Below are 22,207 nucleotides of genomic sequence, written 5' to 3'. Positions count from 1 at the left end.
CTGGGTTGGGACGAAGCAGCAGCTGGGGAAGAAGAAGCTGTTGTGGGAGTCTGGGTGTCTGACAGGGTACTACTGTGTGTCAGAGTACCAACCTGATAAGTTCAGGTGTCTGTGGGTTAGCCAGAACTGATGGGTTCAGGGTCTGTGCTTTAAGTTAAAGGTTCTAGGTGAACCAAACTGTATGCTTGTGTGTGTGAGAATAAGCCACGTTACTTTATTTTATTCACCTGATTGTTTTATTTACCCTGTTTGTATTTAAAATAAACCTTATTCTTTTGTTGTTTAAAAATCCATCCCTGGTCTGTGTGACTTATTATAGGGAATGGTTGGTGGCAGCTTAGTAACTGTGTGATAGATCCCAGTAGGTCTGGGTTTGTCACAAGTGGTAATACTAAAAACACAACAAAAAAGGAGAATGCAAAATGTACCTACTTCACTCTCACCTTCTTGTCTTAACCCCTCACCCCTTATCAAAACTTCAGGTTTGTTTGGTTTTTTTGGTTTTCAGTTTTGGATTACAGAACAAAAAGAGTAACATTAAAAAAATTGAAAAAACCTGAATACAAGGAGAGCTTTTATCTCACAAAAACTAAACAAGGCATGAGGGCTGAAGAATGAACAACAGAAAAATGCCCATAAGGAAAGGTCATCAAACGACTCACACCCACGAAGTGCACGGATCAGCATCCATCAAAAAAGTACTGGTGTCCCGATGAACAGATCGTGCACTGCAGCAAATCACAGCAGAGCAAAACAAAAATACGTCACTTACACAGGAGTGCTGTGAAAAAACAATGTTTTCCCCTCCCTGCTTTGACTTTGTTGACACTAGTTTCAATCTTGCATTGTATGGACACTGGGGTGCTGTACCAGTATCATGGGTGCAAAGGAAAGTTATTGAAACTGGTATTTGTACTGGGGGGGGGGATGAAATGGCAATTACTGTAGTATGAAAGGGGATTAGAAATGCCAAGGAAGAGACCTCATTCTTAGCAGTCACATTTTCTAAAAATCTCACGTCAGACTCAGGTTATTTCTGGAAATGAAAAAAAGTTCTCACATGGATGATTCTGACCACTACATCTTAACTTCCGGAGCTATTTATCTAAATTGCTCCTAAGTAAGAATCTTCCAAGTTATCATGTCATCAGAGAAAATATTCTTTCTGAAGGATTTTCTTCTACGTATAATCAGATTTTTCACGTGGGCAAAGCCTGGGCCAAATAGCTTCCCATGTAAAAATAAAGCAGTAAAGTCATTGCTTAAGAACTGTTATCAACTCAAAATAAAGATGTGACTCAGTCCTAATACTCCCCCATATCATTTTTTTTTAAAAAAAGACCAAAACAAAACAAAAAACCAAAAGAAAACAAGCAGTTCTTCTCCATCTCTTAGGTACTCACCAGATCCAAATACAGATGCACTGTCAATAGTTCCACTGGTCACATTTTCAGCTGATAATCTTTTGCCTCTTCCCCACCCCCAGAAATATTTTCTGTGTTAACGAAAAGGACGTGTTAATTAAAACAATAAGGGCAACAGGTGCTTTGAAAACACACCAGGGATTTTTGCAATTTAATATTGTAAGATCTGCCTAAATAAGCTTTCCACACTGACCTAACTTTGAATGCAACTTTTAGACTCCCCAATTACAGTAGACCCATTGAATCAACAGAATTTACATAAATGTTGGCTCCTCACTCAGTAATTTAATGGTTCTGCTTTAGTTAGGCTTAACAACACAGTGGTGCCCCTGGGTTTGTGCAGTATTTCCGTTTTCTTCTGGCCAAGAACAGTTTAACGCATGAATCTTAAAATGTATTTCTAGTTACATACAGTGTGTTAAGCTTGAGTGCTTTGTGCAGAACTGACACTATCATTAGAGGCAGCAGCTTAGGACAAACATGTGTACCCCTAAGCTAGTGTTCCTACACATTAGAGAACACCATGTCATTGCTTGTGCTGAAGTAATACCCAACTGCCAGTCTGCCCAGTTTCTCCTGGTAGAATGAGGTCCAAGTCATGACTTTGGCATCAGGCAGCAAAAGGTATCGGGCCAAATCTGGAGAACACACAGTTTTTGATTGACTCAGAAACAGATGCCAACAATCAATCAGACAATCTGCAGTTTGGTATGAAGTGGCATAGGTCCATAGTGGTTAGATGTTTACACACTGGACTACATCCTCTTTCAATAACTCTTTTGTGAAAGGCATTGGCTCTCTTTCAGTTCTGTTTTTATTTCATATTATTCCCTCAGATTTCACTCACATCTTGACAGTTTTATAGGATATTCATCTCCAGCAGTCATCATAAATAAGAAGTGGAGAACTCTATCCTTCCTCTTCTAATATAGTCAGACATATAGATCAGTTGGTTGTTACATATAACAGTGTTATCATCCTTGCCCATAAATTCAGCAATCACAACTCAGGATGTGGCATATGTTCATGGAAGAACATCAAAGAGGAGGCTATTTCACAGGGTGTGTTAAGACTTTCAACCTCCAGCATCTCTCCACATGCAGACGCTTGTAATTCAGAGTTTTGATCTCCTCAGGCATGATATAACACCATCTAGGAAAAAAGGGGTCTGGGTGACAGCTGTGAGGCTGTCCTTTGCCCACCCCTGCCATAGATCTTCAAAGTCAAGACTCACTGCAGGGGGAAGAACACACATCTTTGTTCATTCAACTAGGCATCTAAAACCTACGTGACTGCCACTGGATAATCATTTTATTGAACATGTTTTGGAATATTCTTTTCCAGATGACATTTATTCTGAGTCTCATCATCGAAACTCACTCCAAACTTTTACAGTTCTATTCCATTGTAAGCAGCACTTCTATTTAGCTGAAGTTCACGTTTTGAGATGCATTTGGATACATGAGGCCTACTGCATATACACACATAGAAAAGCAATATTGAAAGTATTTCCTGTTGATCTGGCAACTCCTACGAGAGACAATACAGTGGTTCTAAATGTTAACAACTATTTACCCCCTCCCTTTCTATTCCAGTTTGCCACAATGAATTAATTTAATTTAAGGAAAAAGTTTCAGTAGCAATTGGTAAGTCCTCAGCTGGTGGTGAACCAGATATCAAGGTCATCCATCACATGAACCAATACTCTCATAGCTAGGTGGTGGAGTGTCACAGACAATGGTTCCTTCGTTCCATGATTCAGAGTCCAGCCTTGGTGGAATGTTCCGAAACAGAACACTATCAGAGGAACTGCGCCGACGGCCTCCATGCCATGTTTCATTTTCATCCATCACCTGATACACAGGCAGCCTGCTTTCCTTCAACATAGGAGCCTGTGTACAGTTTGGCACATTTTCAGCAGGCTGGCAATTCACGGCTTCTTCGTAGGTGGGAATAGCACTGGCTTCCCAGGTCCTGAAAGAAAACCAAGCCACAAACAAGCAAAGACAAGGAAGAAGAGGTATTTCATAATAATATAAGATGCATAAAAACATACAAGATTACCTATTTTAGTAGAATTTTAAAATACCAATTTTAGAGAAAAACAAAATACATCACCACTTTGTATGTGCTCATTCCATGTGGTGTTAAAAGCAACTGAGACTGTAGCTTAACCCATTGTTACCCGACAGCAAATCACACTGAACACACTGAGATTTACTTCTGAGTAGACAGGTACAGGACTGCCCTTTGCACTCTCTTGTGCATGATTTATGCAACAAAAGAGCACCAAGGAACCATTTTTAAGGTCATATGGCCCATTCATCTACCACAGATATGTGAGATTTACAGAAGGTGGTATGCAAAAAAGCATCTAATATTAATAAAATAAAATAAATGTGCACTGCATGAGCCACTGATCATATGTCTTTGTTGCTCTTTTCGTTGTACTTTACTAAGAAAAACACAGCTTGTATATACGCAAAAGTTTCACATAACCTTTGATCATCTCACTTCCTCTTTTTCAAGGGGAGGTAGAAAGTAATAATATACTAAAACCGCAGATGTCACCTTGGCACAGGACTAGCAATCGAGGACACTAAACTGGCTGGATCAGAAGAAACAAAGGGGAAAAAAAGTTGTGGAATGCAGTACTTTAGCACTGTATCATATTTTTAGGTACAGTGGTGCCCCGCTTGATGACGTTAATCCGTTCCGTTAAAATCGCTGTTAAGCGATATCGTCGTCAAGCGAAAGAAAAAAAACAACTGAAATGCATTGAAAACCAGTTCAATGCGTTCCAATGGGCGAAATGCCTCATTGTCCAGCGAAGATCCTCCATAGGGGAAGCCATTTTCGATCGCTGTCTTCTGGAAATCGGTCCGGAAAACAGCGGTCGGCCATTTTGAAAACCCGACGATCAGCTGTTTTTGATCGCCGTGAAACGAAAAATCGATTCCTGAAGCAGGGAACCGATCGTCGCGAAGCGGATTTTCCCCATTGAAACATCGTGCTGTCGCAATAGCGATTGCAAAAACCTCATCGTTAAGTGATTTCGTCATCTACCGGGGTAATCGTCAAGCAGGGCACCACTGTATTCCACAAACGTGGAAGCCTACAAATAAGATTACAGATTTTTCACTGCTGGATGTCAAAGTCAATCTAAGAGCCATCATCAGATTTGTAGATACCAAACTTCAATACTGATGGGGAAAAGGAGCCAAATCAGAAAGTGCTAGAATGAAAATTCTAGCTATTTCCAGATATGTGGAATCTTTTCTTTTTTTAAAATACAAATTTAAGTTCTTCAAAAGTTTATAAACTAGTGAAGTTTACTCTTCAAATAAAATCCCAGCTGCACAGTTTAGATGCAAAGGTCTGCCTACCAGGGTACCTGATTTGAGATGAATTGTGCCTCAAATAGCAGGTAAACAGCTTCTCGCACCTTCCACTCAGCCAGATAAAGAAGTTACTCTACATAGGAGCAGCACATGACTTACTCTAATTGCATGATGTAGTATATGCTGGGGTGCCCCTACAGTCCAAAATAAATGCCAAGGAAGAAGTAGATTATTTTATAATGCTTCCTGACTGAACTGACTTTTTACACAATGAAGTCATGCCCTGTTACATTTCAAGCAAATAACACTCCTTGGCCAAGGTCCAACAAAGCTCAAAGTATTCTTACAGCACCCCAAGTATTGTTACTAACCTGGAGGTCTGTTTCTCCAGAGGCTCCACAGTGGAATAATGAAGGTCCCTGGAAAAATGATAGCGATATTGTCGAGAAACAATTCCAGTACTGGCGGACCACAAGAGGCCGAAAAGGAGAAGGAGTCCACCAATTCCACAACAGAAGAAGCTGATGGACCTGAGTACTGCATTAGAAGAGGAAGAACTTGCCCCTGGTCCAGCTTCTTCATGAGGCAAGACCTTCAGGTCACCAGTACTAGAGGTGGTGGCCACCATCTCACCATCGCTCCACCAAGCAAAACATAATGTCCCTGTCACCAGCAGGATAGCTCCAATGATAATCACTCCATGACGCAGAGAAGTAGTTACCATTTTAAAGACAGAGGCCTCTGCAGATCAAATGTCCTACAAAGAAATGGGTCTGATGCTGCAGTTCATGCTGGGGGGCAGGGGAAGAGAAAGAAATAAAAAGATGAATAGATACCATTTGTAGAATGAGGAAGGAAGGTCTTGAGTTCACAGAGACCCCATAATGTTCCCTGTGTGTTTGCTGAAACATCCATGTTGTCTCTTTAATGGAAAAAAAGGATCACATATCATTATTTTCAAATTTTATTCCAAGCAAGATCAGACTACCTCCACATTGATTTCTGACATGATGCATTCATTCACCATAAGTTCATTTTTGTGAGGTGATTTTTTAAAAAAACTTCAAATCTGCCCACACAGATTAAGTTACTGGTGAAAGCACAACTGGGAAACCCAGTCAAAATAAACATTCTCCTTAAGAACATTACATTCAAGATCTTGCCATTTGAGGGTGCGCTCAAGTGAAAACTTCACCATTCAAAATCCCTTGCAGTGATAGCAGCAGCAGCAGCAACAGCAATAATAACAGTAATATTATTAGGTCTTTGTTTGAATCCTACACAATTCCAGAAGAAAACATTTCGGATTGCAGAGATATATATAGATATTGTGCAACATTCCAATTCAGCATTCCATAAGACAATTCAAAAACTGGGTGACCCCAAACAAAATTATACTTTTGAAACCTCAGACCAGCACCAAATTTGGCACAGATATAGCAGACAGCCTGCCCTTGCTCTGGGCCAAATTTAGGGATGGTTCGGCAGAAAAGTTTTGAGTTATGACCTTAAAAAAAAAGGAACACTGTTTCACCATCAAACCCCTGAGCACACATGGAGGGCCTTCTGTGTCTGCAGATTTAAAACAGATCAAATACATTGAAAAGATCTAAGCTAAACAAAACAAAACGACACGGCACTTTAAAGACTATTATATTTCAATGTAGGCTTTCGTGGACACGTCCATTCCACCGAGGGCTGCCAGACGTCGGGCAAAAGGAGGACATGTCCTCCTTTTTAGCCTAATGTCCTCCGTCTGGCAGGTAAACATAAAAACTTTTAAAATGTTCCCCTGTCTTTCCCTGCCGCCCCATTACCTGCTGCCAGCACCGGAATGCAGCCCTCACCCCCTCCTGCTGCCCCCGCCACGGCTGCTTGGCAATCTGCCATGCCGGTCCAGCCCACGTGGAGCCCAAAAAGGCAGTGTGAGAAGAGTGCCACCCGCCAAGCCAGGCAGGAGCAAGCAGCGCCCAAGCATATCGATGGGAAGGCAAGCGCCCGGACTGTGTGTGTTCAAAGTCACTTTTGGGGACTCCAACTCCCACACTCCCCAGCCTTGAACTTATGACCCTTGGGGAAGGGGAGGCTGCCTTGTTCGGTTTTGCCCGGCACCGCTTTCCTTCTGCCTGCGCTGGAGCCTTGTTTGGGCTTCCAGATTAGCAAGGTTGCCTCTGAGCCTGTGCAGAGTGCGAGCTGCTGGGGGATCCCGCAGCCAAGCCGGGTTGGGTTCGGGTAAAATTGGCTGTTTAAATAATGTTTTTTGGTATTTTTTTAAAAAGCCTCTATTGAATTTATTTTTATTTTTTAACATGACTGTTTCTTGGTCTGTTCACTAAGATACATTTATTGGCAGCTACAGTGGTGCCTCGCATTACGATGTTAATTTGTTCCAGCGAAATCACTGTAGAACGAAAACGTCATAATGCAAAAATAAAAAGCCCACTGAAACACATTGAAACCCCTTCAATGCATTCCAATGGGCTCAAAACTCACAGTCCAGCAAAGATCCTCCATAAGGCAGCCATTTTCGGTGGCTGTCTTGCAAGGAATCCATCCCAGAAAACAGCGGGGAGCCATTTTATTTACCTGGTGGCCATTTTGAAACTGCCGATCAGCTGTTGAAAAATCATCATTTTGCGAAGAATCGGTTCCCGAAGCAGAGAACCGATCATTGCAAAGCGAAAAAAACCCATTCAGACCATTGTTTTGCGATCGCAAAAAGATCGTCGTAATGTGGTTTCGTCGTAATGTGGGGCAATCGTAAAGCGAGGCACCAGTGTACTGTAATAAAACTGTATTGATTGAGGGTTTCCCAGAAAATAAAGACAGGGTCTTATATTAAATGTTGCTCCAAAAAACCCATTAGGGTTTATTTTCAGGGGATGTTTTTTTCATGTGCAACAATCTATGTTTATTCAAATACAGTCCTGTCATCTTATTATGGTTGCTGCACAGTGGTGGAGGGCGGGGTTTCTCTTAACTGGGGTTTATTTTTGTGGTAGGGCTTCTATTACGAACATCCTGAAAAATCATACTTAGGGCTTATTTTCAGGTTAGGTCTTATTTTAGGGAAACAGGGTATCTGGCAACCCTAACTCCACCAGACATGGAAACAGAATGAAATGCTGAATGAAATATCAGTTTAACAAGTAAAATATTCTAAATATTCATTGGCTTTTGATATGGTACATCTACATGGAGTAATTCATGGGCTATGATGTTTTCAAACCTACTTATCTTAAAAGAAAACAGTCAGTCCCTGCCGCCTACTTTTACTTGGAAGGAATCCAGGCATCCAAGGCACTAATATTGACTCTGAAAACAGTCATTTCAAAGGGAGAAAAAGTCTGAATTTCAGCCTTTCTTATAAATGCCAGCATTCTAAATGTAAACCTAAATGCTATAGCAAGCTTGAGACCAGGAAGGTCTGAACCTTTGACCCTGCCAGTCAGTACCAAATTAAGTGATTCTGAGAGGAAAACAACATGAGCCTTTTAGTTAAAGATGCTACTGCTACTGCTACTGCTACTGCTACTGCTACTGCTACTGCTATTATTATTATTATTATTATTATTATTATTATTATTATTATTATTATTATTATTATTATTATTATTATTATTATTATTATTATTATTATTATTATTATTTCACCCAACAAGGGACCCAAAGCAGCTTACAACATTAAAATACACACAACTGAAAAAAAATAAGTTAAATATTAAAAGATAAATTAAACAATATACGATCAGCTATATTTACTATGATAAGCAAAAGGATTTCAATCACCATTTGACTACTGTATGGAACTCGGGTTAATTTCCCAATACCCCCTTGGCACTGCATACTTGAACTTGCAATACAATGTATGCACAATCTTTATGCGTACAATATTTCAGCATTTCTGCCATCTCAGTAGTATTTTTCTGGGATGTTGATCTAGCAACCATATAAAGGCAAGGCCATGAATGAGGTAAATAGGAATTTGTCCTTGCGGATAGGAAGCTTGGCAGAGAGAATAAACAAAATAGGAGAAGCTGAGGCCAACCTACTAAAAAAACTGCACTTGAAGGAAGGCAGTGAACACTTTCTAATTCAGCCTTCTAGGAGAATTTTTGTGGAGGAGGTTAACAGCTTAACACAATTTTTATCACTTACAAAATAATAAGAGAGATTGACAGTTTTGTAGGGGGGAAAGTCCTCTCTCCCTCTCTCCATAAAAGCTGCAGCATTGACATTTCCAGCATCCCCAGCCCACGCTGCCATAAAAAAAAGTAAAGAGGAGAAAAGTGGATCCTTCCACCAATGACTGCTGGATCAAAACTTGAAACAGTGCAGTCATTCTTACTTGTAGAAATTTCAGTGCCTCAGTTTTAGTTAAATGATGAGTTTAGAATTGTTCCTTAAAGGTCTCATCTCAGCTGTTCCTTCCCGAAGAGAGCTGCTTTTGTGATCTTTATGGACTTACTGTTTTCATGGTATGTCCATAAAACATACCATGAGGATGGGATGATCTTGAGCAAAATCTCCCGACACAATTCTACTTTCAGTGTTTTTGTTTCTCTCAATACTTCCTGTCAACATCCCCCACCCTTTCCCCGAGGAACAAAGCTGTTACCCCATCTTATCATTACAACCTCATGGTTACCCCCCCTATGAGATTTGTGGCTCATTGGTTATTCAGACCCATCTCCCCTGGACCACCGTAACATTTCAAACCCAGTAAAGACTACAAGGTTTTTTGTCATGTTGGATTTAGGAATTTCAGGAAATCCTCCCATTCTTTAAAAGTTATTTGACAAGGCTGGCCGAACACAATTTGCTGCTTGAAATAAAGGACAGGAAGTCACTTGTTTCCACATGAAGGAGCCAGCCACAATTACAGGTGATTCTTATTTCAAGGCAGGCAATGGAAGAATGCCCATCTACCACACCTGTGGATCCATCACATCTGTGGCACTTGTATTCTGTTCTCCAAAAGAGAGATTGGCTATGGGGCCCAGGAGAAGAAGCCGGAGGCTGCCACGTGTACTCCCTAGCATGTGGTACATGAGGCATTCATCTCACTCTGCCTAATGGTAGGGTAGGGCCAGGCCTCTATTTAGGCTTCAGTTCCAAACACATGCTTCCTTACTAAGAAATAAATCTCACTGACCATCATGCAGTTTGCTTCTGACCAGGAGCCCTCTGTCTACAGAGATTGATGAACTCATTTTATATCCTCTGAGATACAATTTGATATGATACACCAGTTTCTGATGTGTGCAATCCCCACTTTGGAACTTCATTTTTTACTTCAGATCCTATGCCTTCCACAGGTAGCTGGGATGATTTCTGGACTTATCTGTCCCCTCCCCATGCAGTTTGATCAAGAGTCCCCAGGAATTCAAAGTTTGCCTTTCGAGGCTTTTGGTGGTGGCGGTGGGTTTCCAAAAGAAAGATACTGCACAGCCCAGATTATAGTTAATATTGCAATCTCAAGGTCGATTGGTGAGACTTTAAGCTACTGGACTAGTTGACATTTAAACTAGCCCTTAAAAACCCATTTCAAAAACTTTACAAGAAGCATTTCAAATTTCAAACCCTGAACTTGAATATTACATTACATTAATTTTTGAAATTTGTCATGTATCTATGAATGTCTGATATGACAGATAGATTGCTAGGCCTCAGTTGGGTCCCCCCGCTGCTATTTCTCCAGTTGTAGATGAACCCTAGGCTTTGTTACTGCCAGTACAGCAGCAAGGTGTAATGGCAGATGGCTAATTGTAGCATCACAGGGGACTGCATGCTCTAGAGCAGTGGTCTCCAAACTATGGCTCACAGGCCACATCAGGCTCACCTTGCCTTTTTATCCGGCCCAGCAGCCAGGCGGGAGGGCATGCATGCATGTGCATCTTGCTTCGGCCCTCGAAAATGTGGAACACATATGATGTGGCCCTCATGCTGAAAAGTTTGGAGACCCGTGCTCTAGAGCAGCCTCCAAAAATACCTAAAGTATTTAAAAAGGAGGGCAAAAGAAAACTGCTGTTTCAAAATACACCTTCCGCATATAGCTTTGCAGCAGCATCTCTAGACAGTTTCATAGCGCACCCCCCTTTTCTGGTTAATGTAGTGAGCTAAAGTTATTTAGTTCTAAAAGACAACCTGCCACTTTTCACTGTTCTGTAAATTGCTCATTCTTAATGAAATGAAGATATCATCCTTCACCCTGTTTTCTCTATGGAATGGGACTTCCAAGACTAAAAATCAATCCAGTCAATGAAAGAATCTAACGGAGATCTAATTGAGGTAATTGTGCCGAAGAGGCATTTTACACAAACACAGAAGTACTACGCTCTCTTTTAGAACTGAATTCTATTTTTCAAAAAAAAATCCCAACCCTCCAGAGAATGTGAGATATTCATTCTACTTCTGTATCTACAATTCAAAAACCTATGAAATGGCTTGATATTGCTGCAGAATATTGCGCCTGTGTTGCCAGTAGGAAAAAAAATGCCAAGCTTTCCACAGCAAAGGGTAGCCAGGATGTTAAGGACACCCATGGCAGCCATCAAGATGGTCACCAAGATGCCTTCTTCTGCTCACTATCGTTCACAAAATGACATAACACAAGGGAAAGTCCCACAAGCTGACTCCTTTTTTCATCGGTTTACCACTTCTCACCAAACACAAACCAACTGTCAGGGCTCTTTTTCAGCAAGGGTAAATGGGTGGATGCATGGTGTCTCAGCCTGTGAACATTCTGCTTTGGGTTACCTTGCCAGGAGTCTACACTTGAGTCTAGCCTCCTCACAGCATTGCTCCCAGCTCCTCTGACAATATTAAAACCTCTTCACCATGTTGTGGTATGCATCCAAGAGACAGGACCGAAGAAGCTGTGGTAAAACACTGCTATATATATCTTACCTTAAAAAACCTACGATGAGACAACCCAAAATGAAACAAAAGATAGTGCTGGAAGATGAGACTCTCAGGTCAGAAGATACTCAATCAGTTACTGGGGAAAAGCAAAGGACAAGTATGAATAGCGCTGCCACTAATGATGCAATTAGATTAAAGCATTTAGTGGCTGACTTGTACAGAGATTAAAGGAAAATCTGATGCTGTATGGCATATACAATTAGAACATGGAACTTGAGAAGTATGAACCAAATGTCTGGAATACAAAAGTAGGAAACAAAGCAGAATTTAGCCTACTAACGCGAAACCATGCAGGAGAATGATTTGTAAAATTCTGTGAGGCCAACAGTCTACTGATTACAAATACATGCTTCAGGCAACTGAACAGAGATGCCTGTACATGTAGACATAACCAGATAAGCAATTTAGAAATCATACAGACCAGAGGCCTCCAACCCCTAGTCTGCGGCCCGGTGCTGGTCCATGGCCTGAGCCGGACCAGGTCACGAAGGCAGACCTCCCACCCCACCCACCCACACACTCCCCTCCGCACAGCCCCTTTGTGCACCTGCAGCCACACGAGTGCTCAACCACCCCTTCGCATATGTGCACAAGTGCCTTCAAGTGCCATGCCGTCCTTCACGCATGTGCATGAGCACACGTGCACCTGCATGAGTGCCACACCACCCTTCGTGCATGAGCATGAGCGCGCACCTGCACGAGCACCCTCCTGCTCCTTTGCACATGTGCATGAGTGAGCGAACACCCGTGCACCTTCACATGAGCAGGAGGGGGTGCCCCACCTTCCCCAACCAGTCCGCGGGGTTAAAAAGGTTGGGGACCACTAATATAGACAATGTAATTTGAAGTAGTCAATGGAGAAAGTGTATTCTCTCTTCCAAATCCAGATAAGGAGCAGACTGTGGCACTGACCAGGAATTGTTAATATAAATTAGAGTAAAGATGAAGAGGAAGACCAAATATGAAATGGACTGATGTCAGAAAGGAGGCCACACCCTTGCATTTACTAGAGCTGAGCAACGTTGTTGAGGACAGGACATTTTAGAGGTCATTCATTCATGGGGTCGCCATAACTAAAAGTAACTTGATGGCCACATAACGACCACTTGACCTTATTAAATGCTTAACTGAACTCTTAATTTAACCAAAACTCTTAATAAAACTTTACAATAACTAGTCAAATATGCTAATTATACATTAATAAAATAACAGGAAAACCTATGAAAATTATGTTTTATCTGGGTCTTTTTAAAATATATTTTTTAGAAAATTTAAAATTAATGAATCAATTTGGCCATACACTCTCACTTTGGTCATGCCACCCAGGATGTGAGGAAACTGGAAAAGAAGGTTCCTGGGCTTTCCAAGTTGACCACCCCTAATTAAATGTTTTACAAGCATTTCGGCATAGAATGCTGTGGATGGCCACACGGAAATGGGTTCTATGGTTTCTATTAAAACCCAATGGACAGCTTACCCATTTTTGGCTTATGGGAAGCTCCCCAAGCATTCACTGAACACTGTTGCCCATTGATTAACAAATGGACTCCCAAAGTTCTGGGCCATAGCTATCATCTCGCATTTCAGTGAATCTATAGGCCTATTCCTCCCACTGAATATGCTACTGGTAGTGCAGTCCTGAAACTAGTTGCAAAACTGTGTAGAGTTTCAGCCAGAGCTCGGGGAAGTTCTCTCTTTCTTTTCCACCACATTTCCCAGAATCTCTTGTCAGCATAACCACAGGTTTAGATCGGTGCAACCCAGGGGCCTGTGTAGCAAGTCTGTGACCATGCTGCCGGAATAACAGCAGCCACACAAAGCATAAGGACAACTGCTGGGTTGCTGCACAGACTTGCCATTAGCACTTTCCCAGCAGAGACATGCCATGCTCCTGCTGGTTTGGAGATGTGGAGCAGCACAGACTGGCCCTTCCTTTTCCAGCCACCTGATCCCCTGGATGCACACAGCTGGACTGTAAATGGAAGGATGATGTGCGCACAAGGGCCACTTGTGCACAACTGATATGCCTGCTAGATTTTTAAAATGTTCACAGGCGACCCTAGAAACAGTCAGCCCTCTTATCCTGCACAAAACCCAACTGCTCTTCCTTGTCTCTCTCCAAACAAGAGAAGACTGGCTCTGACAAAATTTGCCCAGTGACCATGGTGTGTGAAGGGGTCAAATTTGACCTCATAGTAATTACAGTCCACCCATGCACACCAAATGTTATGACTCATGTTAACAACTGTGATATAATTCCTCTTATATCTATGGATTTACCATAATCTTTAAGATAGGAATAAGCAAACTGCACCCCATCCCCAAACTCTGCCGGATAAACATGATTTTTCCTCTCTGAATCTGGTTCAGAAACTATGGAATGTTTATATGCCAAACCTGCATACATACTCCAAAGCCACTGGAAAGGTTCAATCTGTTATTCTGGGAACAAAAGGGGGGGGGGCACAGGTGGCAGGAGTTCCAGTACTGAAGATGATAAAAACAGCACCCATCCCCTCTGCAGTGGTGTCCACTTACTTGAAGTCACAGAAGTATGGATAAGGGTGCTTGATGTCTTCTAAATCAGATTTAGAAGTGTGATCACACAGGTAAATACTGTAGGTTGCATTTTTGACCATTAGTGGAGCACCTATTTCTGGGGATCACATGAAGTACAGGAAACTGTGCTCCAGCTCAAGCCCAATCCATACCCAAGCTGAATTTTTTTGATCCAGCTATAGGGTTACTCTTTTTAGGGTCTGGGCTGAGGCGATACCCAAATGGGCAGAAACATCCCTTTGAGGGAGATTGCTCCCTGCAAAGTGATCCTTTCCAAACATGTATCTTTCCCTCCATCTGATTGCATGTTAAGGTAAGGAAACATTTTGCCTAATGCCTTCAGCCTTCCCCAACCTGGCTTCATCCAAACATGTTGGGCTTGCAAATCCCAGTCAGTATGACCAATGCTATGGCATATGGGGTTGATGGGAGTTGTAGTCTAACTTTTACATTTTTATCTTAGACACATCTTTATCTTAATCCATCAAAGTCCATCTTTCTCAATTTGGCGACCCCAGAGGCTGTTGAAGTATAATGCTCATCATCCCTTGCCTTTGGCTCTGATGACTAGGGCGGAACTGCAGTCCAACAACATCTGGATATTACACACACACCCCTCCACCTCCCAATGAAAGCATTTCAGGCACCAGGCACTTTTTAAAAACACCTGTTCAGCCCTCCCACTGCACATTCTGAAGGGGGGGGGATTTAAAGTTTTCTGAGCTCTAATGTCCAAAGAAAACATTCTTTGAGCTCAATAATATGGTTTGCATGCTCTTTTAATCTTAATTAGGTACCAGTTTTCATCACTTACCCTCTTTACTGGACTGAGCCGTATGCCAAATACTGTTTTTCCTGTGGAGACATTCCAGTGGTTTTTAATGGTTACCCAAAAACACAAATACTTAAGCACATGGTGGTTTTATGCACAAAACCATGCAGGGGGAGGTCTTCTTTTTTTTGGCAGAGGGAGGCAAAGTTATTATATGCTGTATAACAGCTTCTATAAACAGATAAATCATTATGGCAGTTCCTCCAGACAATCTGATTAGCGCAACCCAACACTCTTAGCTGAAGAAAAGAAGCCTGGGCTGTTTTTGTGAATGCGAATAAGTGTCAAAATCCACCTTGTTTGCTGCTGTGGAGACAACTTCTGGACAGGTATAAAAAGAATGAGTGCCTTCAAGGCTAGCACCCAAGCCTCCTGCATGGGACCCTTTTGAGACCCCAGTTTTGTACTCTATACTTTGAGATATCCCACAAAGTTTTAGGAATGCTGCATTTATTATTCATTTAGAATGTTTTTCAAAATGTTTTGGATCATGTTTTCCAAAATGTTTTGGATCATGTTTTCAATGGTGCGTTTAACATTGACAGATGTTAAACTTTTCTTAGCATGCTTTCCTATGGTGGTTTTAATTGATTATTGTATAGTTTTAACTGTCTGTGAGCCACCTTGGGCCCCCGTGAGGGGAGAAAGGCAGCAAATAAATAAATATCAGTGAGATCATCACTTTGAATGTGTAATAGAACAATGGAACAATAGAACAAGCGCAGGGCCAGGGAAAGTACACGCGTTTATGAAAGGCTACTTTAATTTTTATGACACATCAGCACACTGCTTTAAAAACTGTGGTCCTGCAAGGTATTGCCTGTGGGATCTCAATGACCTACTGGGAGGAAATAAGCTGGTTTGTGGATCCCACCTGTTCGCCACAGCAGCGGGAGAGTTCTTGCAGTCTGCCCTACCTTTGGAAGAAGAGAACATTAAGGCCACCGGCCTCCGCCAGGCGTTTTTCCTTTCCTTGCCCACCCAAAGCTATCAGCAACCACAGAAATGTAGCACCAAGGTGGAGAACCCAAAGAAACAAGGGAGCAACGATTCCCTTCCTCCAAGGAGATTTCCTCCCCCCCACCCTTGGATTTTTTGCTGAAAAGCATGGAGCTCTTAAAACGACAATAAAAAAATTCTTCCTCTTCTATTATCATGATTATTACTATTATTACTAGTAGTAGTATTAAGTTCTTCTGAGAGTACAGTATCTCCAGGAGTGCTTGACCACCAAATTTGCAGGAAAGGCGAAGCAGGGGGGGCAAACAAATGTGCAAGCACCCAACTCTTCCAATAATCATCATGAGCTGTCAATTCAATTTTGACTTACGGGGACCTTTTCCAGGTAAAGAGTACTCAGGCGTGGTTTCTTCTGGGGGCGCCCTGAGACTTGCGCAGCTTGCCCAGGGCTACAATGGCTAGTTCTCTTCTCCCACGAGGCAACAGTGGGGGCGATCGAACTCGCGACCTCGGGCTCCTCGGTCCCGGAGCGATCATCCAGCGAGCTCTAACTCTTTCAAAGTGGCGCCTAATTCCTGGACAGAGGGGGACCCAGACCTTCAGTGGGCGGCTGCGAAGCCGTCCTAAACTGCGGGGAAACTCGCACCGGGGGGGGGGGGGCAGCTAGCCGTCGAGCCGAAAGAGCGGTTCCCTTGCGACCCCTTCGACCCACGGGCTCAGGGAAGGAACCGATTCAAGGCGGCTGAGTTGTGGAGAGAGAGGAGTGGGCAAGGAAGGCGCTACCGCCCGCCCGCAACTCCTCTCCGACTCCGCCGAAGCGCCAGCCCTACCCTTGCACCCTCGCCGCCGAGCCTCCGCGCTGCCCGGGACTTACCCATGCAGTGGCCCGCGAGGGGCAAAACTCTCGGCGCTGCAGAGGAAGGAAAAAGCGGAGGAACCACCAACCCGCACGGCGGGGCCGAGACAGCAGCGCCGCTTCCTCGCCGCCAAGCCCAGCTCTCTCTCGGCCAAGACCCCGCTGCGGCTCCCTTGGCAACGGCGGCAGCGACCTCCAGCGTCAAGAAGGGAAGACTTCCCCTGTTCTGCCGCTGGCTGGCGAGGAGAGAGAAGGAACTTGGGAACGGCGGCGCAGCAACGCCCGCCACGCCCCCGCCCTCACTTTTCTGTCAATCAAATCGAGGGTGCTGATACTTCAGGAATATCACTAATTTATTTATTATTTTATTTTATTTTATTTTATTTATACCCGCCTATCTGGTTATTGCGACCACTCTCGGCGGCTTCCAGACAATATAAAGAAAGCATATACATATACCAAAATAGGAAAAGTAAAGCAATATAAAACAATAAACTGTAGAGAAATTCTTCAAGATGGAAAAGTAACAGAGAATAAGTGAAGAAGAGAGAAATTAAGTATTGACTGGAGGGAAAGCCTGCTTAAACATCCAGGTTTTTAGTTGGGTCTTAAAAATGTCCAGCAACGGGGTGCACGAATCTCTGGAGGGAGATTGTTCCAGAGGCGAGGGGATACAGTAATTGTCGATTTTTCTCATGAAGCAGAAAGGAGAGGAAAAAGAAAGAAAGCCCAGAAACCCGGAAAGGACTGCCGTCCACAGGAACAGAAGATAATAATCCTCACGGAAGAAAAAGTTCTTACTGGGAGACAGGCGGCTTATGAATAAGCCAAATAAATAAATAATAATACAAAGTTAAATGGGACAATGCTCTTTTTATAAACACGGGTAATATCCTGTATATAGATTCACATCTTGGTCTTCTTGTATCTCATAATGAAGGACAAGGTGTGTCAGTCTTTACCATAGTTGTGTGGCTGAAATTAATATACCTACTGAGATACTCATCAGTCTTGGCATGGATAATAAAGGGTAATCCAAGGGCATGAACATCAGGGTTATTTTGGGTTGTTTATTTCTAAGCCACCTTTCTCCCAGTGAAGGGGACCCAAGGTTGCTCACGATGATTAAAACAAATCACAATAAAACACAATAAACTACAAAAAATTAAAAAAATGTTGAACATATAATAATAATAACAACAACAACAACAACAACCATGTGGCATCAAGCCAATTCTGAGTTATGGTGGCCCTTTTCAGGGTTTTCTAGGTACGGAGTACTCTGAAGTGGTTTACCATCTTCTGGAGACACCCTGGGACTGTGCCGCTTACCCAAAGCCCCACAGGCTGGCTCTACTCTTCGGATAAATGGTGGGGAATTGAACCTCCAACCTCTGACAGCCACATATCTAAACCACAGAGCTACCCAGCCAGCTAAGCAATCATTTAAGCATTTTAAAACTTTACAAACACTCTTAAGTATATATGCCCGGCATCCAAAAATAATGAAAGTCACTCAATCTTTGTTATTAAAAGTTTGACAAAAGAGGTGGGTTTTTTTACTATCAGCAAAAAGATAAGGGGGGGGGGAGGCCAACCTAATCTCCCAAGGGAAAGCATTTCACAACCTGGGGGAGAGGAGGCTGTTTCTCTTGCCCCTGTCAAATATGCCTGATATGACAATAGGTTGGGGGGGGGGGGAGAGGCTTCCCCTGAAGAGCCTAGAAGCCAGGAAAGCTCATATGGGGAGATCTAGTCCTTCAGATACAGTCCATTAAAAAAAAAAAGATTAATTAAATTTAGTTAATTAAAATATGTCCATATCTTACAATACCAGCTCCACTCAAGATTGCCCTAACCTCTCGGAGGGGAAGCCACAGGCAGTCCTGAGTGTTCATTTCTTCCACAGGCTGATGATTCCTATTACCGTCCCTCTCCCCCCCCCCCCCAAGTTTTTTCAACAAGAACAAAGGCCCTGCTGCCTGGTAAGAGGAAAGAGGAGAATCAGCAGAGAAAAAAGGCTGCATGGACACGAATGGGAAGAGAGAAAGACCAATGGGGGGGGGGGGGAGCAAAGGAATGAGAAGAAGGAAAAGGAAAAGGAAAAGAGCCTTAAGGTGAGACAAAACTTACATGGTTTCTAACATTTGCAAAGCTGGGTGCTTTTACATTAACAAATAATGTGGGGAAAACTCCAAGATTGGGATGATTCTCTGATCTCTCTCTCTCTCTCTCTCTCTCTCTCTCTCTCTCTCTCTCTCTCTCTCTGAGTCCCCCCACCCTCGATGAATAGTCTTTTTTCTCTCTCTGGTGCTGGGGCTTCTGCCTTGTTGGAACTGAATGATGATGTGATTGCTGTAGAGGGGGTTTCAGCGGTTGTATTTAAAGCCATTCTAGTCAGCTGAGAGGCAGGGCAGTGGCAAAATTGGCTGCCCATTTGAATCTTCTCCTCCCCACACCTTCTGCCTGGGTCTGCTTGCTTGCTTGCTTTTATTAAAGGCTTGCTATCCTAGGGCAACTGGCCCACCAAAGGGGGGGAAAAGAGTGATGAATAACAGAAGGGGGAAGTTTTTTTAAGTTCACTCTCCTCTAGCTGTCCAGATTTTCAGGAATCATAGTTATAGCAAAGTGTGAAGGACAGGAGGCTAGTGAGCCATCCTCAACAAAAAGGGGACAGGAGGAAGTATATGGATGTGCAGAGGGTGTGCTCATAGAAATAGAGGAGGAAAGAGTAAAGGAAAAGAAGGTGATAGAAGTGTGTCTGGCAGAAGACTAGGAGGAAGACAAAGGGGAGGAGCAAGATCTGATAGTGTGGGAGGAGGTTATAAAAGAGTGGGGTGACACGCGGGAATTTAGAGAGGAAACAGACAAGACAGAGAAAAGTACCAAAGATTGCGTGGTGCAAACAGAAATGAATGAGAAGACACCTGACAAGGTCTGTGACTTGTTAAAGGACTTCCCCCAACCTAAAGACCGGTGGAGGTTTACTCCCGGATCCAGGCTTGCCCAGAAACGAAGGAAGAGGGGTGAGACCACTAGAATGGACGGCTGTGGTCTACCTCCACAACCAAGCTGGAGGGAGGAAAGTGATCCGTCCCAGTCCCTCTTACAACAGTCCACTTCCCAAAGGGAACTGGGTGAGACACCCTTGCTGTGGGACAGTGTGCATGGTAAGGAGTACCCTCTTGAGGGTGATAACCGATTGCGAGCGCTTTGGTCCAGCCCCAATGTAAGGAGTGATGTTTTACGCCGGGAGCTAAGATTTTAAGTTATAAGGCAATTCCAGAACTGAGCTGTTTCAATCCGTTTAATTTGGTTGATCGAAAAGTTGATGTTAATAAAGTTGAGCCTGTTGGACTTTCAAAACCGTCTCCATCTCTTATTCCTGCCAAAATGAGGGAACTGTCACTAATTTTTGAAGAACCTGATCACACAAAGCTACCTTAAAATTTCCTTCTGTCTCTCTACCAACTCCTAGTTCTGCCAGCTCCCCAGAGAGTCTAGGGAACTGTAGTCATCTGTAAGGAGCTAGCAATCTCATCCTCAAGCTAAACTACAATTCTCAAGAGCCTTAGAGGAACCTATATGTGCGGTACTTGATTTATCAACTTTACTATCTACAGATATCAAAGCAGAAGAATGTAATGTAAAGCTCTTATGCAAGCATCCAGGAGAAAACTAATCACACCCAAGAACAAGACATACTGATGATTACAGGGCATTGGAATGCAAAAGTAGGAGACAAAGCAGAAACTAATGTTACTGCAGAATTTGGCTTACATGTCAGAAACGAAACAGGTGAGCCAACAATCTGTTGCAAGGTTTGTGAGCCAACAATCTGTTGCAAGGTGAACAGATAACCATACATGTGGACATCTCCATATGGCCAATATAGATTTCAAATAGTCTAGTTAACTGGAAGTAGGAGATGGGGAAGCTACTGTATATGCTATCTGCCAAAACAAGATCAGGAGCACATTGTGGCAATGACCATGAATTGTTAACATCAAAAATTAGAGTAAAGCTGGAAGACCAGTAAAAGAATCACGGTACCAAATTATAATTTAAATAATATTTCTGATGAATTTGAAATCCACAGAAAGAACAGATTTGCATTACTAAATTATATTGACCAGGAAGCAAAAGAACTGTGGGTTGAAACCAGACATATTATTAGGGAAGAATGCAAAAAAAACCTCATCCCATAGTGAAAAGAAAAGGAAAGCCTAGATGAATAAGAGAAGAAATGCTTAAAATTGTGTAAGATAGACAAGAAGCAAAAGTGAAATGTGATAGACATAATGTAAGAACTCTGGATGTAACTGCTCAGCAACAATCATATCTGTTTGTTATAAATATATGCTTCAGGTGAACTGCAGCGGACATCACCACATGATTATATAGAAATCAAAGACGACATAACTGGAAGTACCTAGAAAATTACAGTGGCCTTTGTAAAGAAATAGATGAGAATGACAAAAGAAGGGGGGGAAAAGAGATCTCTTTCAAAAGGTCACGAAATCAAATGACAATTTAAATCTGGATTAAGAATAGTGAAATACTAGTAGGGGGATATACTATCTGATTATGATAAAATAAAGAGAAGGAGGAAACACTATACTGAAGAACTGTACAACAGAGATGCTAGGATGGCAGATTCTTTTGCATCTGTCACTTGCAGGCATCCATTGCCCAGGAATAAGGCAGATATTCCATGTCACAGGTTGCTATTAAATGCGAGGGTTCCCAACTGAAGGGCACTGGAATCCCAAATGTATAGTATGTTATTTGCTCTTCTAATATTATTTCCTCTTCCACACCTCCTTTGGAAAAAAAAAGAATTGAACAGAATTCTGACCAGTAGGAAAAAGGCTTATGTAATCAGAAATTTGAACACCTTGCCTGTTTGTGTCTGTCATCATATCTTCTGCTTGTTTCCACAGTCTTGCTTACTTGCCTTATAAGAGATAAAAGATGCCTTCCTATGCTTTATTTTACTGGCTCAGTCAATACAGTACTTAGATCTTCTACAGTATTTCTGTAGGCATGACCGGCTTGGTTTAGGGTTAGTATCTCAAGGAGGTGGAACGGGAGAAACAACAATCCTGAGACATTTAGGTCTACTAGGTTTCTATGTACAGTACAGTACTTAATACAGTAGAGTGGCACAACAGTGCCCTCTAGAGCCTGAACTACAACTTGCTAAATTACACTGTGATTTGCTGAAGGCATATTTTCCAGGTTTATGTGATAATATAGAAACTGCATTGCATTGAGTTTATTATACGGTCATAGACCCAAAAATACAAAG

General features: G+C 42.5%; 2 protein-coding genes across 2 annotated transcripts in view; one reads left to right on the top strand and one right to left on the bottom strand.

Moving 5' to 3' along the window:
- Window positions 1–1,318: 1,318 nt before the first annotated feature.
- On the bottom strand, window positions 1,319–17,902 carry TMEM61 (transmembrane protein 61). The gene is made up of 4 exons (XM_078393061.1): window positions 17,887–17,902; window positions 16,915–17,194; window positions 5,137–5,184; window positions 1,319–3,398 (listed from the first exon to the last, which is right to left on the bottom strand). The coding sequence occupies exons 1-4, from the start codon at window positions 17,900–17,902 to the stop codon at window positions 3,107–3,109; spliced, it is 636 nt and encodes a 211-aa protein (XP_078249187.1). The 3' UTR covers window positions 1,319–3,106.
- Window positions 17,258–22,207, top strand: part of DHCR24 (24-dehydrocholesterol reductase) — a 48,374-nt gene continuing 43,424 nt past the window's right edge. The window contains exon 1 of the mRNA XM_078392911.1: window positions 17,258–19,013. Within this exon, the coding sequence (XP_078249037.1) occupies window positions 18,711–19,013 (303 nt within the window). The 5' untranslated portion in view covers window positions 17,258–18,710. The remainder of the gene's footprint in view (window positions 19,014–22,207) is intronic.

The sequence above is a fragment of the Pogona vitticeps genome, chromosome 4, assembly GCF_051106095.1.
Source record: "Pogona vitticeps strain Pit_001003342236 chromosome 4, PviZW2.1, whole genome shotgun sequence".
NCBI lineage: Eukaryota > Metazoa > Chordata > Lepidosauria > Squamata > Agamidae > Pogona > Pogona vitticeps.
This window is presented reverse-complemented; position numbering and strand designations above follow the sequence as displayed.